This window comes from Hyperoodon ampullatus (assembly GCF_949752795.1).
Source record: "Hyperoodon ampullatus genome assembly, chromosome: 9".
NCBI classification, from domain to species: Eukaryota; Metazoa; Chordata; class Mammalia; order Artiodactyla; family Ziphiidae; genus Hyperoodon; species Hyperoodon ampullatus.
The window spans coordinates 96333629-96352249 of record NC_136922.1 but is presented as its reverse complement, the minus strand read 5'-3'; the positions used below and the strand labels follow the sequence as shown (position 1 = coordinate 96352249).

Sequence of the window (18621 nt, the reverse complement as noted above, 5' to 3'; positions counted from 1 at the left end):
AATTGATCTAGTCTGAGAAACTTCTGGCCTGGGGATTTGCCCATCATTAGACAGAAGTTACTCAAAGACTGAGCAGTAGAACTTAAGCCTTCTCGTTCTCAACAATGGCCTTTTTTCTCGCAACACTCTGCTTCTACTCTGCTCTCTACGGGCATCCCCGAATGACACAAGAAGCAGTCAATAAATCTCCATCCACTCTTTAATCACACATGCAGGCATATGCCTCGGCTATGGTCACCTCAATTCACGATTGATAACGATAATGATTACTTTATCTCCTGCAAGTAGGCTTAGGAAAAAGCCCAACTAAATCTGACCCCACTCTTGATGCATTAATTCAAAAACACTTATTAGCCAAAGATTCAATCTCTGTCCTCAGCGGGAAGGCCCCATCTATAATAATGGCCAGCAGCGGCACAAAGCTCTAGTTGAACTAGTGCTTATTCTTTCTCACTCTCTGAAATATAGAAATCCAAAAGCTATCTTCCTCCAATCTTACCTGTTCCCAGCCATTTTAGTCTATACATGTGTGAGCTTAAGTGGAACACGCCACTACTTCTAAATATTTCAAGTACCTTCTAATTCCTCGGGTTTTCTCCACAAAACTTCTCCTCTCCAGTTCAGGATAGGAAATGACTTAATGAAAAATGGCATCCCCTGAGGGCCCCTCTCACCTAATAAACGAATCATTTGGGTCTGTTCTGTAGAACTTTCCATCAGCCAGAGAGATGGAAATGGGTTCGGCCGGTTATTCCCTCATCCCATTGACCAAGAGAAATGGACATGTAGGAAGCCTAAATTGTCTCTCTTCCTCCTCTTAGAACATGAATTTATTCTATTTTCACCCTCTTATTCGAGCCTCAGCTTTCCCTAAAATACCAATTTCTGTTCCGACTCCACCGCCGTATTAATATTCACAGGAGCTGAGGTCTGAGGACCGTCACCGGCTAGCTGCTAGGTTACGCTCAAGTGTGGGCTTTGGCTGCCTTTAAAGGGCACCGTTCTTTGAGATGCTACCACTAGCCACTTTTTCAATGACTCCTACCCCTACCTAATTCTCACAAGTATTCTGACATTCTCTTATGGTTCACTTACTTCTTCTACTTTCTGCTCTTTTTTCCATCCATTCATTTTTAGCCTACATGCCAACTCAAACATTCTATGCCACATACTTTTCTTCACATACTGCATTAACATTAACTTTACTAGGCAACCCAAATACTAGCTCTTTCCGTTCTGTCAACCATTATACATTTGCATATACAATTACACACAAATACACATTGAGTAACAATTATATACAAGGTCCTCACACCTATTTGCATAGAAAAAGAAAAGACAGGGCTTCCCTGGTGGCACAGTGGTTGAGAGTCCGCCTGCCGATGCAGGGGACACGGGTTCGTGCCCCGGTCCGGGAGGGTCCCACATGCCGGGGAGCGGCTGGGCCCGTGAGCCATGGCCGCTGAGCCTGCGCGTCCGGAGCCTGTGCTCCGCAACGGGAGAGGCCCGCGTACCGCAAAAAAAAAAAAAAAAAAAAGAAAAGAAAAGACAGAAAACAAACAACACAGAGATTATGACAGGTATTCAGGAAGAAAGCACAGGAAGAGAGAGTCCCTTCCGACCTTCCTCCCACCTGACAATGTGCTCTGTATAAATCGCATGCAGAAAGAGGTTATTTACTTTGAGATTCAAGATTCAGCACAGATCTGGATAACTTCTGACCTATAAACACATAAACTAGTAGCTACTATTGTCAGTATTTCTGCAGTTCCAGCACATGCAATATTTGAGATGTCAGTTACTACCAGGGGAAGGGTTAATTTTAGCATCAGCTATGATTATTCTCTCTGCAGTGCTTGGAGCAGCTAAAATCACGGATATAAATACCCCTAAAAATTATGTAAAATCTACAAAACAAAATATAACTTAAATATACCTCTGCCATTCCATGTCAGTCCAACCCCATCCCACTCTACCTCCCACTAGTAAACATATGGAAAACACAGAAAGGAAGTAAAATAAACAACATAGTTTTTTTTTAAAAGAAGAAATCTCTTTTCTAAATAATATGACAAAGAGTTAAAAGGAAAGGGAAAATTAACTTCACTGCACTTAAAAAAAAAAAGAAAAAAAAAAGCTTCCCCTATTCCCTATCAAATCTGGGCTGACAGGCATGTTATTTAATTGCCCATAAATGAACTTCTTTAAATAGCACCTATTAATACTCCAAATTTCAGCATCAGCTTGTGCTCAGAAAAAGAGAGAGAGAGAGAGAGAGAGAGAAGAAACTTGAAACCGCTAAAACGCAAAACAAACTGCCTTCTTCAGAATGCAACAAAATCTGGAATGAGAAAAAGCCATGAGGGGGAAGAGGCTTGCTACCTTCTGCTGCTGAACCAGCCGGGTCCTGGGCCACTGACTGCAAAGTCAGAGGCTAATGTGAATGGATGTTCAAGTAAAAATAAAACATCTGCTTGGTCAGAAACCACAGAGATACTGAGAAATAAAGCACAAGGCATTACTGGAACCATAATCTGTACCAAAAGAAATAGCACAGGTCTAGTCAAGTGTGGCTCCTGCATAATTTCCTCCTGAAATCTGACACACTTACCCCTGGACATCTTGTCAGGGTTTCAAACTCAACACATCTAAAAGGGAATGTAATACCGCCTCCTTAAACCAATTCTCCCTGACAACCTTCCTCTTTCTGTATCACCAATTATCCTAGACTTGAAGCTAAAAAATGATTTCACCTACCCTCCTCTCCTTCAGCCAGACACCCAATCATCTAGTAATAATTACGGCATTTATCTAGTGGCAACTCTAAGCCGGGCACGTGACATGCACCATCTCATTGAATCCTGACAGGTAACCTGCTAAACAAGACCTCACTGTCCCCATTCACCAATAAGGAAAATGAGGCTCTGAGGTTAAGGGAATTAAGTAACTTGACGTGGCCAGTAAGTAGCGACACCCAGACCAAACAGAAGTGTGTCTGCCCACAGCGCCCACGCTTGGGCATTGCTCACTCTGCCACAGCTTCATAACCACCCTTTAATTTCCCCCCCTAATGCCACCACCCTGGCTCTGGCCTTTCCTACCTTCTACGTGAACCACTGAAACGCCCTCCCAGTTTTCGTGCTTTTCTCCCTCCCATGTCTCTTGCACAGGGAGACGGATTCAACGTCCTAAACTCCACTTCACAACATTCTCCTCTCCTTGAGCATCTTCACATGAGTCTTCACTGCTCACCAAATACTACAAACTTCCTAGAGTCAAAGCCTTCCCCAATCTGGCTTTCCCCACACTATACTGAAAAAAAAACAACTCTAGTGAAGTCAAATTCTTCGCCAATCTCCAAAAATACACTGTGCACTTCTGAATGTCACCTACAAGTGACATTCAAGTCATGAATGTCACCTAGAACACTGTCCCACCCAGTCTGCAAGGCCCCACTCAAGACAGTTTTGTTATGATGCTTTCTCTAATGAGGAAGGACAAGTGGAAAGGCAGCACTGTCTCTGATGGAGAGCTTGCTTTGTGCCAGGTCCAGTTTAAGAAAATCTGCATGACAGCCCAGTGAGATGCATCCACCATGATGCCCATTTTACAGACAGAGAACTGAAGCACCTTTTCCAGGGTCGCAGACTGGTAAGGGTAAGTCGACATTCAAATCCATCTAGCTGCCCTCCTCTTCACCATGTTGCCCCAGGGGGCTCTCAGAATTGACTTCTCAACTTTCTAACAGGTGGGTCAGGCTGATCACATCTGAACCCACTGATCAAGCTTAACATCCTCAAAAGCAAGACAACCAGACACCGCGTACTTCCTGATGTGATACAGTAAGAAATCCACAACAGGCCTATGAAGCTTTCTTGCCAAAAAAACTAACCCTGATTGGAATCACACCTCCAGACTTTACTGTGCACACAGACCCCCTGGAGATCCAGTTAAAATGCAGATTCTGACTCAGCAGGTCTGGGTTGGGGTCTAGGATTCTGCATTTGTAATAAGCTCCCAGGAGTGAGCTGTGCTGCTGGACCACGGCTCACACTTTGAATAGCAAAGCTCCAGAAGCCAGACATAATCACCGGTGGACAAGACACAGGCGAGACAGAGAAACAAGTTAACTCATGGCCGGGACTAGAATGAAGGGAGTGAGGAACCACTTGCCTCAGGTGCAAAATTTAAGGGAGCACCGGAAGACATAGGAATGGAGATAAACATTTTAATACAGTATTTTAAAAAATCAAAATGAACGTAAAAGACCCATGATGAACACAATATCAGAGTTTTAAATAAAGGCAGACTCAGTATTACTGATTTTTCTTTTTGCTCAGATTCCGATATGGCTCTGCCCAGCACTGAACTATATAAGTTAACTGCCAAATTTGGAGGATGAAAAATTCTAAAGGGCAAATATAGACATGCCTGGTTGCTAAAACAAATAAATACTATGAAAGGAGCAGGGGGTTAGAGTTTACGAGGCTTAAGAACAGACATCAAACGCAATGTGTGAAACTTGTGTTGATATTGACTTGAACAAAACCATAAAACAGAATTTTGGGTTGACAGGCAAAATATAAACACAGACTGAATATTAGATGACGTAAAGGATTTTTAATTTTGTTAGGTCATGTTAATGGTGTGATTTTTAAAAATTCATTAATTATTAAAGATAAGATACTAAAGTATTTATGGGTAAAATGACATGAGATATATCTGGGATTTGCTTTAAAATATTCCAGAAAAAAAAAAAGTAGAGGAGAGAGATGGGGTGAGATTGGCAAAATGCTGGTATCTGTTGAAGCTGGGGGACAATACAGGGGGATTCGTTACACTACTCAAATTTGTATGTTTTAAATTTCCATAATAAAACAATGTTTAAGTAGCCCTCTTTGCCTCAGGCGCCCTAACACTGACTTTGTGCCACTCAAACAGGACACAGCACGAGCGCCTTATTCATCCATAATAAAAGGAGCTGCTCTTTCTAATGTGTGCCAGGAACTGTGGTGATCTCATTTAAACGTCACAATAATGTTGTGAGATACTGTGTGGATGAAGAAGAGTGAAGTTTAGCAAGCTTGAAGAACGTGCCGGAAGTCACACATCAGCAAGTGACAAAGGCAAGGCTTGAACCCAGACCCAACTGACTCAGAAGGAAGCCCAATTAGAAGCACGACATTCTATCATCCGTCTTAACGCCCTATGGGGCTGAAGGCCTAAGGCAACCTCAGTTTATAGTTCATCTCTCATGCTACCTAAGACACAGGAGCCATTCTAAGAGGTGACGAGGAGGCCCTGGTTTTGAATCGGGGCCCTGACACTGACCAGCCGTGTGACCCCGGGCAAAGTACTCTACCTTGCTGTCCCTCAATTTCTTCATCTTTGTAGGACTATTAATCTCACACTAGTATGAGATTAACAACCATCTCACAAAGTTGTTAGGAAGATAAAATGAGCTAATAAATGTAAAGTGCTTACAACTGTCTGATACATGGCAAGCACTGATTAAGTGTTAGTGATTATCATCATAATTGCCACTAAGTTCTCAATAAAATTGAATGACAAAGACCACACCCCTCAGGCCAACTCATAACCATTTAGTTTTCCTTCTAAGCAACTGTCTGACCACAGAACTTGAAAGGTGGGCTCCCACCAATGCTTACAGTATAGGAATCAAGATTAATGTTCCTCTGTTCAGAGGGAAAAAAAACTCCAGTATTAATAAAAACCTAGAGACACATGGCCGAGGACCATTGCTATACGGTAAGTCCTGTACATACGAACGAGTTCTGTTCCAAGAGCACGTTCCTAAGTCCAATTTGTTCGTGAGTCCAACAAAGTTAGCCTAGGTACCCAACTAACACAATCCGCTATATACCACTGCTTTTACACTTCCTTCTGGACATCCTGGGCTTGAAATAAAGATCCTATACTACTGTACTCTATACAGTACTGTACAGTAAAGTACACAAAAACACAGCCACTTGTAGACGATGCACGCATGTGACAATGTACGCCAGACTCGTGAACTCACTTACAGGATGGAACACGCGAATGCTTGTTCGCATCTTTGAAAGTTCGCAACTTGAAGGTTCATAGGTAGGGGACTCACTATAGTATCACAGTTGCTTTGCAAGTTTCACGTTAAGGGAGGTATAGTGTTTGTGGGATTTAAAATTCTCCGAGAAGGAACCAGGAATTCTGGCTGAGAGGCTAGACGCTCCACAGAAATAAACAGGAGGGAGTCCTGGGTCACAGGCCAAGGTGGGTGGCAGAAGTGGTGCCAGAAGCACTGAGCCAGAGGATGAAGCTGAGAACCAGGAACCAGAACTAAGCAGGAGCAGAGCTACGGTCAACTGCTGAGCCACGAGGATGAGTTGAGATGCTGTGGAAGAGCTCACCAGCCAAAATCACAAGGAGAGAGGCCAGAGCCAGGATGGGCAAGGACAAGGCCCCCACTGAGGAAAGGAACAATCTGAGCTCGAATGAGACAGACGAGGGTTCTGACACGGCTTGCGGCTTTTAACTCCTTAGGCCCTGCCTCTTTTGTGGTTATGTTCTGTCACGCTTGAAATTACACTTCTCCAAGCTGTCGTTACCCATGGAAGGTGAAATAAATAAAAGGCTGAGATCTCATTACACCATCTGGCAGATCCTCGTCTTCCTTCCCCACTGGCTGTCTCTCGAATCACTCATTGCCCAGTTACCAGCAGTAATTCGTTTTAACTCCCAAAGTAACTGAGTATATATTATATCAAATTAATTCACAACTACTAGCATGTATTGAACCCTGATATCAATCAGGCACTATGCTAAGAGCTTTCCAGTTATCTTAATCCTTCAGTGGTCCAGTGAGGAACTGTTATTATCCCCACTTTACAGATGAACCTGAGGCTTAGAGCGCCCAAGGTCATACATACTGTTAGAAGTGCCTCCTTTCTTATGTTACTCTCTATTAGCAGGCTCCTTGCTACTGAAAGGGCTCCAAATGAGAGAAAGACCATTGCAGGTAACTGCTGACATGATGAACTGAACAACCTGAAACTCGACCTCCCCCAGGGAACCCCGAAAGCTTGGGAAGAGCAGTTGAAGAGGAATGAGCAATACTTAAATTCTCTTTACTTTCAGCAAAGAGGGTCATTTCCTCCTCTTCAGTTGCTCCTACCAGAGTCCTGAGAGCAGCCTCTGCTGCTCCTGTCAACTACTGCAACCTGCTGTGGGGGCGATGATGCAGAGAAAAATATCACAGGGTCTTTTCCTTGAAACTGAGGGGAAAGGAGAAAAAAAAGGAGAGGAATTCCCATAGGAGAAGAAAACTTATAAATACAGCAACATGAAATGATGCCTGCAGATAAATAATACCTGTGCCAAAAGACAAGTTAAAGACAGCAGCCAAAAATGGGACAGATAACATAACATATGCAATTTCTTCCAAAGCTGTTGCAGAAAAGGCCTTGTTTCCTTAAAAGCAAACTAAAATTTACTGTATCAAACCATGGTCGTTATTAAAATCAACATTGAAACACAGCCAATTATTATTACTGGCATGCGAATCCTGTATCAGGAGACACTATTTTCCTTTCAAAGGAAAGAAAAAGTCAAATACATATAATACAATAATTTGCTTGCTTTTTAAAATTAGAAATATAAAATATTATGTTCACTATTATGTTCTTGTTAGAAATCAAGAACAAGGAACTTAAAATTCTATAAGTGTAAAATAATAATTATTTTATGCTTATCTTCTAGAATACTACCCAGCAAAAAAAAAAAAAGGAATGAACTACAGATAAATAAAACAATATGGATGAATCTCAAAGCCTTTATGCTAGAGAAAGAAGGCTTACAAAAAACAATACAGGTTACATTATATGATTCCATTTATATAAAGTTCTAGAAGTGAAAAAAAAAAAAAGAATCTATGGTGGGGAAAAAACCAGAACAATGGTTGCCTCAGGGTGTGGGGGACAGGGATTGACTGTGAAGGGACATGAGGAAAACGTCTGGAGGGGTGGCAGCGCTCTCTATCTTGCTAGGAGCCTGGGTTACACAGGTGTATGCATCTGACAAAGCACAGTGAAAGCCGGCTTAAGATTTGTATATTTCATTGCATGTAAATTTCATAGTAAGGGAAAAAACAGTATAAGCAAATACCGAGCTCTGATTACTGAAATGCATGGTCAAGTACTCAGGTGGAAGTACACTGATGTCGACAAATTATTAATACTTGGAAATGCATCAAAAAGTAAGACTGAGAGGAGGACGGACAGATGGATGATAAGTGATGAAGCAAATGCAGTAAAATCTAGAATCCAAGTAGTAGGTAGGCAGGTGTTTACTGTAAAATTCTTTCGAGTTTGCTGGATGTTTGAAGATTTTCGTAGACTAGAGGAAAAATAAATGTACTCATCTATAAATTACAAACAGGTAAGGAAGCTAAGAAAAGGGGGGGGTGGGTAGAAAAGTGAAAGGCAGAGTGAAAAGGAAAGAACAGTGAGTAAAAGGGAGAAAAGGAGACGGGGAGTCAGACCAGTAGACGAAAGGGCCACAGAGAACAACCGAGAGCACCCAGGAGGCTCTGAAATGAGGGCTCCGGTCCCTGGGCAGGTGTGTCCAGTTTTCACCTTGTCTCTACTAAATGCTAATAAATGTGTTCTATCTAATAAAGGAGCTTTATTCTATCCAGTGAAAAATGAAATGAGAACATAATAGAACAGTTCTAATAAAGTTATATGAAAGGCATTTAAAAGTTAATATTCAATAATTACAGCAGGATTTATATATTAAAGTGAGCTTTATTTTTCAAAGTTGTCAGCAGCAAAGAAAGTACATGGGATTTAGAACATGATTAACCTGGGTCCAAATCCCAGTTTCACCAGTAAGCAGAAATATGACTTTAGACAAGTTACTAATTTCTCTGAGCCCCAGTTTCCTCATTTATATATGGGAATAACATTACCTCTCTCACAGGGCTACTTTGAGGATTAAATGAGACCATGTATGTACACGGAAACAACTAGCCCAGCACCAGGTATGGCGTAATTATTTAACACAGGTTGTTTTCCTTTCCTCTTATTCTAATAATGCCACCATTACTTAACACAGTTTTGTAATATTTTTGAGCTGTTGGCCACGTGAAGAAGAGCAAAAGTGTTCCAGGTCGGGGGAAGAACACAAGCAAAGGGAGAGAGAGGGACAACAGGAAACAGGTCTTTTTCTAAAGACTTCTGGAACATAGAGGCTGAGTGTAAGGGTGATGGAGGGAGGATGAAAAGGAATCAGAAAAAAGCTGAGAGGAGACAAGGCAGGATCATGAAGGGCCTTTTATGCCATGCTAAGCAGTTGGGTCTTTTTCTTCCAAGCAATGGAGAGTCATTTACAGGTTGTCAGTAGAACAGTGACATGATCAGAGTTCTCTTTTAGAAAGAATATTCTGCTGGCTGACTGCATGGTACAACTCCAGGGACAAGACTCACACAGGATGTCAAGAGAAGCAAGACATGGACTAAAAAGTATTATGACTCTGAAATCTTAAGTACCACACCTGAAAGCCCTCATGTAGTTATGGTCACCTAAGAAGTCTACAGAATGAGGATAGGACCTGGGACACCAATCTTTAAGGGACAAGCAGAACAAAAAAGACACCCTAAAGGTAACTGAAGAGGATATGGTCAAAGAGAATCAAATGCGGCAGATATGGACTGAAAGTATCCACTTCATTTAACAACTAAGAGGCTATTAATGACCTCGTCAGTCAAATGATGGAAACAAAACCAGATTTTACTAAGCTTACTCTAAAGTGGAGGTAGAGGCTGCAAGTGTGAGGCAAGATCTCAAGAATGGTAGAAATGGAAGAGAGAGAGACTAGTAAATAAATGGGGGCACACAGCTGAGATGACACGTTTAAGCTACGAAGAGTTTGACAAATAGGGGGAAAGAAGTAGGAAGGATGAGATTCAAGATACAAGCGAGGAAAAGGATAACCAATGAAGGAGGAAGAACGGGATGCAGATCAGGGTTGGCCTTGGGCAGGAGGATGGCAACCTCATCCAATGAGACAAAAAGAACAGGAATGTGTGTGCAGGGGTAACTGCCCAGTGTTCTTTCTCTTTGAAGTAGGAGTTAAGGTTGTCCAAGAATGAATATGTAGAAGGTGAAGCAGGAAACTGAGGAAATTCATGAATATTTCAAAATAAATTTGTGAAAATGGAAGAGTCACCTGACTATGGGTTTAGTGTATCATTTTCTTCAGGAGGATTCAACAGCCTGGGTTTGTGAATTCACAAGCGGCCAGTCAACAGGGTTGAGATTTTGCCCTCTGAGACTTTCATTCTCTTGTTTGTTCCTTCCTCCATAAATACAGTATGTCTCAAGTACCTTCTATGTGCTGGGTCTTGGACAACACTAAGAAAGACAAACGGGGCCCCTGCCTTTAGAGTCTTATAATATAAGAGAAAAAACAAACAGAACACACAACTATAATAGTAATAAGTATTATGTAGAAGTTCACAATACCATGGAGAAAATGTAGGAAGTCTGCCTAACCAAGACTGGAGGGGACAGGGAAGAAGGAACATTTGCGACCTGGAGAAACGGTAGTTGGCTGGGGAAGAAGAGAAGGGAAGAGAGTTTCAGGAGGGAACACGTATGCAGGCCCTCTAAGGAACCCTGAAACAGCAAGGACATGCCACTTTGGAAGACCTGAAAGTTCTATATGCCAAAGCGTAGAGTGTGGCAGGGCTAGAGCTGTCTACAGATGGGGCCAAGTCATGTAGCGTTGGTAAGAATTTTGGATCTGAGTCTAAAAGCAATAGCAATTTGCATTTTTAAAAGACTGCCCTGGCAGTGCTGTGCAAAATAGATTAGAAACAGGCAAGAGTAGATACAAGGAGAATAATCAGAAAGCATTTAGTAAGAATCCAGGCCAGAGATGATGGTAGTGAGCACAAAGGCGGCAACGGTGAGGAAGGACAACAGAAATCGAACAAAGTAAGTGATATAAAAGAAGTAAAATCACTTAGAATGTATAACTGAATGTGGGAAATAAGGATGAAGAAGGAATGGAGGATGACGTTCAAATTTTTAGTTTGGGAAACTGGATGGTGAGTGGTACTAATCACTGAGAGGGAACAGGTTTGACAGGAAAGCTTTTGATTTTATTTTTAGTCTGTCGAGTTTGAGGCACCTGGGAAGCAACCAAGGAGACAAGTTAAGTAAGCAGCCGAATGCACATATAGGTCTGGAGCTCAGAAGAGGTCTCTATGGAAATACAAACCTGCGGTCTGTCTACCTACGGCTGACAATAAAGCCACTGCGAGCAAATGAGATCATACAGGGAGAGGGTATAAAGTGAGCAGAGGGCCCAGGGCAGAGTCCTAGAGAACTGCTTCTGTAACCCCTGAGTAGAAGGGAGAAGTAAGAGGTGAGAAGGAATGGCCAGAGGAGGAGGAGGGAAAACAGATGCCCGGCAGTCAGAAGCCAAGAAAAAAAAAGTGTTTCAAGGAGAGTCAACTGTGTCTAAAGCTGAGTAATAAAGCTGGTGCGACTAATTCAAACGAAGACCACACAGGATGTAGAATGGGTAGGAGGTAGGGAAGCAGAGAGAACCTATTCAAAAAGTTTAACTTAAAATAGGAGGAGGAAATGAGAGAGTGAAAAGGCCAGGGAGGACATAGGAAAAACTGTGTTGAACTGTGTGATGTGTTGAATCAAGGAATCTAGGACAGGAAGAAAGTGAAGAAGGCAGGGATGAGTGACAGATTGGGAAGAAAATGGAGGGCCCAAGGGACAAGAAGTCTTGATAACACAGAAAAAGAGGAGTAAAGGAAGAAAACTGGAATAACAGAAGGCTGAAATGAGAGATTCAGATGCTTAAGTTCCATTTTCAAAAGTGGAACAAGGACAAGTGATGACAAGGTTTAAAAGCATTCAACCAGTGAGAATGGGGAGAGTTGAAAGAGGGCAAAGTATTAAAGTCCCAGGAATAGATTAAGTCAGGGAAAGGAAAGACAAGGTGTTGTTAGGTGGGTTGTTCACATAAACACTCCGGGTATTCAGAAAGATAACAAGATAACAATGCCCTTTTCTCTTAAAGAGAAAAGGACATTGATAAGCCAGGCACCAAAGCCTAAGTATAATGTAGATGAGATCCCAGAAAGCTGGGTGCTTTATGGTTTTATAATATAGCCAGATATGATGAGCCTCAAAGGAGAAAAGATTTTTATAAGAAGATTAAAGAGTAATGGTTTGGAATAGGTACCGAGGAGCTAGGAGAATGGCAACCCCACCTCACAACCCATTTGAAGAGGAGAGCAGCTTCTATTCAAGAGAGCTGCAGGGTAAGATTTTTGCAGGGAAAAAACTAAATTAGTATTATAAAAAATAATGTGAGGACTGCTATGTGAAAAGTTTGGGATTTTTTTTTTAAAGGACAATAGAAGGAAACTACCTCAACATAATAAAGGACATATATGAAAAGCCCACAGCTGACATCATATTCAACAGAGAAGACTGAAAGCTTTTCCTTAAAGATCAGGAAGAAGGGAAGGATGCCCACTCTTGCCACTTCTATTAAACATAGTACTGGGAATCTTAGCCAGAGCAATTAGGCAAGAAAAAGAAATAAAACGCATCCAAATTGGAAACGAAGAAGTAAAATTGTTTGCAGATGATGTGATCTTATATGTAGACAACACTAAAGAGTCCACACAAATAAGCTATTAGAATAAACAAATTCAGCAAAGTTGCAAAAGTTTGCAAAGTTTACAAAATCAAAACACAAAAATCAGTTGTGTTTTTATATACTAACAATGAACAATTCAAAAAGGAAGTTAAAAAAAAATCCCATTTATGGAACAGGACAAAAAGCCCAGAGATAAACCCATGCACCTATGGTCAACTAATCTATGACAAAGGAGTCAAGGATATACAATGGAGAAAAGACAGTCTCTTCAATAAATGGTGCTGGAACAACTGGACAGCTACATGTAGAAGAAAGAAATTAGAACACTCCCTATACCATACACAAAAATAAACTCACAGTGGATTAAAGACCTAAACATAAGACCGGACACTATAACACTCTTAGAGCAAAACATAGGAAGAACACTCTTTGACATAAATCACAGCAAGATCTTTTTTGATCCACCTCCTAGAGTAACGGAAATAAAAACAAAAATAAACAAATGGGACCTAACGAAACTTAAAAGCTTTGCACAGCAAAGGAAACTATAAACAAGACGAAAAGACAATCCTCAGAATGGGAGAAAATATTTGCAAACGAATCAATGGACAAAGGATTAATCTCCAATATATACAAACAGTTCATGCAGCTCTATGTCAAGAAAATACAACCCAATCAAAAAATGGGCAGAAGATCTAAATAGACATTTCTCCAAAGAAGACAGACAGATGGCCAAGAAGCACATGAAAAGCTGCTCAACATCACTAATTATTAGAGAAATGCAAATCAAAACTACAATGAGGTATCACCTCACACCAGTTAGAATGTGCATCATCAGAAAATCTACAAACAACAAATGCTGGAGAGGGTGTGGAGAAAAGGGAACCCTCTTGCACTGTTGGTGGGAATGTAAATTGATACAGCCACTATGGAGAACAGTATGGAGGTTCCTTAAAAAACTAAAAATAGAATTACCATATGACCCAGCAATCCCACTACTGGGCATATACCCAGAGAAAACCATAATTCAAAAAGACACATGCACCCCAATGTTCACTGCAGCACTATTTACAATAGCCAGGTCCTGGAAGCAACCTAAATGCCCATCAACAGGCGAATGGATAAAGAAGATGTGGTACATATACACAATGGAATATTACTCAGCCATAAAAAGGAATGAAATTGAGTCATTTGTAGAGATGTGGATGGATCTAGAGACTGTCATACAGAGTGAAGTAAGTCAGAATGAGAAAAACAAATATCATATATTAATGCATATATGTGGAATCTAGGAAAATGGTGCAGATGAACTGGTTTGCAAGGCAGAAACAGAGACACAGATGTAGAGAACAAACGTGTGGACACCAAGGGGGGAAAGTGGGGGCAGGGGTGGTGGTGGTGGTGGGATGAATTGAGAGATTGGGATTGACATGTATACACTGATGTGTATGAAATAGGTAAATAATAAGAACCTACTATATAAAAAATAAAATTCAAAAAAAGGGGGAAAAAATTTTAAACCCCATTTACAGTAGCACTGAAAAGAATAAAATATTTAGGAAGAAATATTTTAACCAAGGAGGTGAAAGACTTGTATACTAAAAATGATAAAACACTGCTGAAAGAAATTAAAGAAGACACAAATGAATGGAAAGACATCCCATGCTCATGGATTGGAAGGCTTAATATTGTTTAAATTCCCATACTACCCAAAATGAGCTACAGATTCAATGTAATCCCTATCAAAATTCTAGTGGCATTTTTGAAAAAATAGAAAAAACCATCCTAAAATGCATATGGAATCTCAAAGGGCCCTGAATAGCCAAAAGAGTCCTGAAAAAGAACAAAGTTAGAGGCTTATCACTAATTTCAAAACGTATTACAAAGCTACAGTAATTAAAACAGTATGATACTGGCATAAAGACAAACATATAGATCAGTGGAACAGAACAGAGAGCCCAGAAATAAATTCTCACATATATGATCAAATGATGTTTGACAAGGGCACCTAGGAGACACACTGGGGAAAGAACTAGAAATGGATTAAAGACCTAAACCTAAGACCTAAAACTATAAAACTCCTAGGAAAAAAACATAGCGGGGAAGCTTTTTGACTTTGGATTTGGCAATGATTTCTTAGATGTGACACCAAAAGCAAAAATAGACAAGTGGAATCACACCAAGCTTAAAAACTTCTGTGCATCAAAGGACAATCAACAGAGAGAAAAAGGCAATCTATGGAATAGAAGAAAATATTTGCAAATCATGGTTCTCATAACAGGTTAAAGAACTCCTACAACTCAACAAATAAACTGATTTTTTTTAATGAGCAAAAAACGTGAACAGACATTTCTCCAAATAAGATAAACAAATGGCCAGCAAACATATGAAAAAATGCTCAGTATCACTAATCATTAAGAGAAACGCAAACGAAAACCACAAAATGCCATATCACACCCATTAGGATGGCCAATATCAAAAAAAAAAAAACAGAAAATAAAAAGTGTTGATAAGGATGTGGAGAAATTGGGGTTGTAAAATGGTGCAGCCACTATGGAAAACAGTATGGAGTTTCCTCAAAAATTTTAAAATAGAAATACCATCTGATCCAGCAATCCCACTTCTGGGTATATACCCAAAAAAATTAAAAACAGGATGTTACAGCCATATCTGCACACCCAAGTTCAATGTAGCATTATTCTCAATATCCAAGAGGTGGAAGCAACCGAAATGTCCATCAACATATAAACACATAAAGAAATGTGGTATATACATACAATGGAATATTATTCAGCCTTAAAAAAAGAAGGAAATCCTGCCATATGCTACAACATCAATGAACCATAAGGACATTATGCTAAATGAAATAAGCCAGTCACAAAAGACAAATACTACATGATTCCACTCATATGAAGTATCTAAAGCAGTCAAACTTACAGCAACAGAAAATAGAATGGTGGTTGCCAGGAGCTGGAAGGAGGAGGAAATGGGGAGTTGTATTCAGTGGGGATAAAGTTTCCATTTTGCAAGATGAAAAAGTTCTAGAGATCTGCTGTACAGCAATATGAATATATTTAACGCTACTGAGTGTACACTTAAAAATGGTCAAGGTGGTAAATTTTCTGTGTTTTTTACCACAATTTTTTAAAAGGGGGAGGGAGGGGTGCTAAATAGCACCAGAGCATGCGGAGAGAAGTCTGAGAAAAGGAAGCTATGCAGGACAATTGGGGGTTGCATTCTGAGCAGTGACCTTGAATGTCAAGGGTAGAGACAGAGTAAAATGATGCCCCCAGCCTCCTGCTACACTTCTAGTTCAAGCTGTTTCAGATCCAACTGAGAATGAGGCCTCCGACGTGCCACAGACTTAATGGGCCTTTTTTAAAGTCTCAAGACTACGCTGGCAAGAAATTATTATGGTACCTTAAATACATCCTGAACAGGGGACACGGTTATTTCCTCACATCTTCACCCAGCAGTAGCAATGGCATAATCTGCAGCAGGTGGGAGGTTCTCCCACCTTAAGCCAGCTGTGGCCTGCACTGGGTGCTCCTGAATAGGAAATCCTAGTTCCTACCTTGGCAGGAGGTATAAGGAGCCGTTCCTCGAGGGCTCAAATGTTACGGCTCAAATTTGCCATAAAATGTTATGGAAAGCCCCGAACGAACTTTTTGGCCAGCCCAAATAGTTTGAAAAGGGAGGGAAAGCCAAACATTATATGTTCCATACACAATTTGTTAAAACATTTCCTCTGCCCTTCTCTTTTTTATATATTAAAATTTTAAGATTCTTAGGTCTGTTCTTTAAACGCTAGCTAATGGAATTCAAGTGCTTAGCCTTGAGAATACTTAGAAAGAAAAGGGGGGAATGTTCCATCTTCTCCACACCTGCAAAAAATAGACACCATGCACATCATAAATTATCTCTGACAGTGGTGAATTGAGAACGTTCACAGAAGTACCAGTGTGACTCTCCTTTCCAACGTGGAGACTTCCATTATAAAGCCTGTTCAGTTTTCTATTTAACAAAGCAGTTATTTAGGACACTTGGATGTCAGAGAATGCTGTATATTTAAGACGTAGCCCTGAATCCCCAAAAGACTGCAATTTGATTGGCTCTCTTAGTAATTTGTATAATTTTTATATAAAAACTGTTTATTTAAATCTTATTACCATGTGAATCCAGAAGAGGAGCTCTAGCACTTTCTTCTCCCCACAGACCTGAAAGGCTAATAAAACCCATGACTGCCTGGAATTCCTTATTCAAACAAAAGGTCTGAAAGTCTAAGTTTCATTTAAATGAACTAATGGGTTCATTAGTTTTGTCGTTGCTAATGGGTTAGATGAGGAAAATCACAGGGGTTGCAGGTAGCAGACTCAGTGTCTAGCAATGGGCACTATTAGAGATCAAGAGACCATAGCGGGAAATGGAAGGACCACCCAAGGACACGTGTGAGTTCCAACCCCCTACTATTACTAGGGAAGTCCCTTGTCTCTCTCTAGGCGGTCCTCAATTTCTCCCTGTTCTGATCTCGCTGCAGTAATCTGTGTCCACTGAAGTATGAGTGTTAATAGCTCTATACAGTTTCCATCTTTCAGAACTGGGTACAACAAGAAGCCTTTGTCTTTGAGGTTTCAACATTTGCTTTCCTTTTACACCACACTGTTTTACAGAGACAAGCACAGCTAAACAGGATTTTAACCGTAGGCCCTTTTGGACTGTTTTGTTGTTGCATGTGAAGGTGGGGGATTTGGGTGCTATCAGATATTTACCAGTGTTTTCCATAGAGCCAGTGGCCTCCCCATGTCAGCAGGCAGATCCCAGCTGTAGTTTTCTTCCAGTGATTTCGAAGTGTTTTAAAGAACACAGTCATCTTCTCTTAGGGATTTGCTAGATTAGTAGAGGCAGAAAAGAAAAAAATATAATTGTCCAAGGGAATCGTGCAGAGTCCCTATGACTGGCTTCGGTTCTTTCATCCTCTCCATGTTTTCCTCCCTCCCTCCTTTTCCTTCCTAGTTACATCATCTCCATCTTCTCACCCACCCACCTACCCTTTCTTTCTTTCTTTCTTCACTTCTTTCCACCTAAACTACACTTTTTTCTTCTCTCATCACTTTTTCTTAGAAGGAAGGGGGAGAGAAGCAGGAAGAGAAGAAGGGAATTCTAGGTGTCCTGTCTTTGCTTTCTCCTTACAGTCATTATACCGCTATTTAAGAGTATCTGCTTATCTGGGAATTCCCTGGCCATCCAGTGGTTAGGACTCGGCACTCTCACTGCCAGGGCCTGGGTTCGATCCCCGGTCGGGGAACTAAGATCCCGCAAGACGTGCGGCACGGCCAGAAAAAAAAAAAGGAAAAATTAAAAAAAGAGTGTCTGCTTATCCATTATATATAAAGTGTATATCATCAAATTAATAATCAAATTAGTAATGTAAAGGGATTATTCAAAATAGGAGAAAACACTAGGCCCTCAATAGAACATTCACAGAAAACTCAATGAAGAGGAAATGCACATAGCTCTGTAAAAATGCTCAACTTCCTGAGTAATCAAAGACATGCAAATTACAAAGAACTATCACTATTCACCTATAAAATTACCAAAATTTTTAAATGATTATACTCACTGATGACAAAATGAGATAGACACACACTCCTATACGGAAGGTAAACTAGCATAACTTTACTCAAAAACAAAGTGACCATATAAACCTATTCTGTTTCTTTTCATCACAGCACTTATCCTGTGATGATCCTTATGTGCTAGTTTGTTTATTAACTTACCCACTGGAATGTAAACTCCGTGAGAGTAAAGGTTTTGACTGTTCTGGTCACTGCAGTATCCCTGTGTCTAAAATAAAACCTGGCACATAATAGCCATTCGGTAAATAACTGTTGAATGTGATGGGGTTCAAGACATGCTACCCCAAAATATGCCAC

At 40.6% G+C, this 18621-nt stretch overlaps 1 protein-coding gene across 1 annotated transcript in view; it reads right to left on the bottom strand.

The window, feature by feature from the left end:
* AGK (acylglycerol kinase) overlaps positions 1 to 17558 on the bottom strand; it is a gene marked incomplete at both ends in the record, with an annotated part of 80454 nt that extends 62896 nt beyond the window's left edge. Inside the window, one exon of the mRNA XM_079711812.1 lies at positions 17458 to 17558. Coding sequence (XP_079567938.1) covers positions 17458 to 17558 — 101 coding nt within the window. The remainder of the gene's footprint in view (positions 1 to 17457) is intronic.
* Positions 17559 to 18621: the final 1063 nt, after the last annotated feature.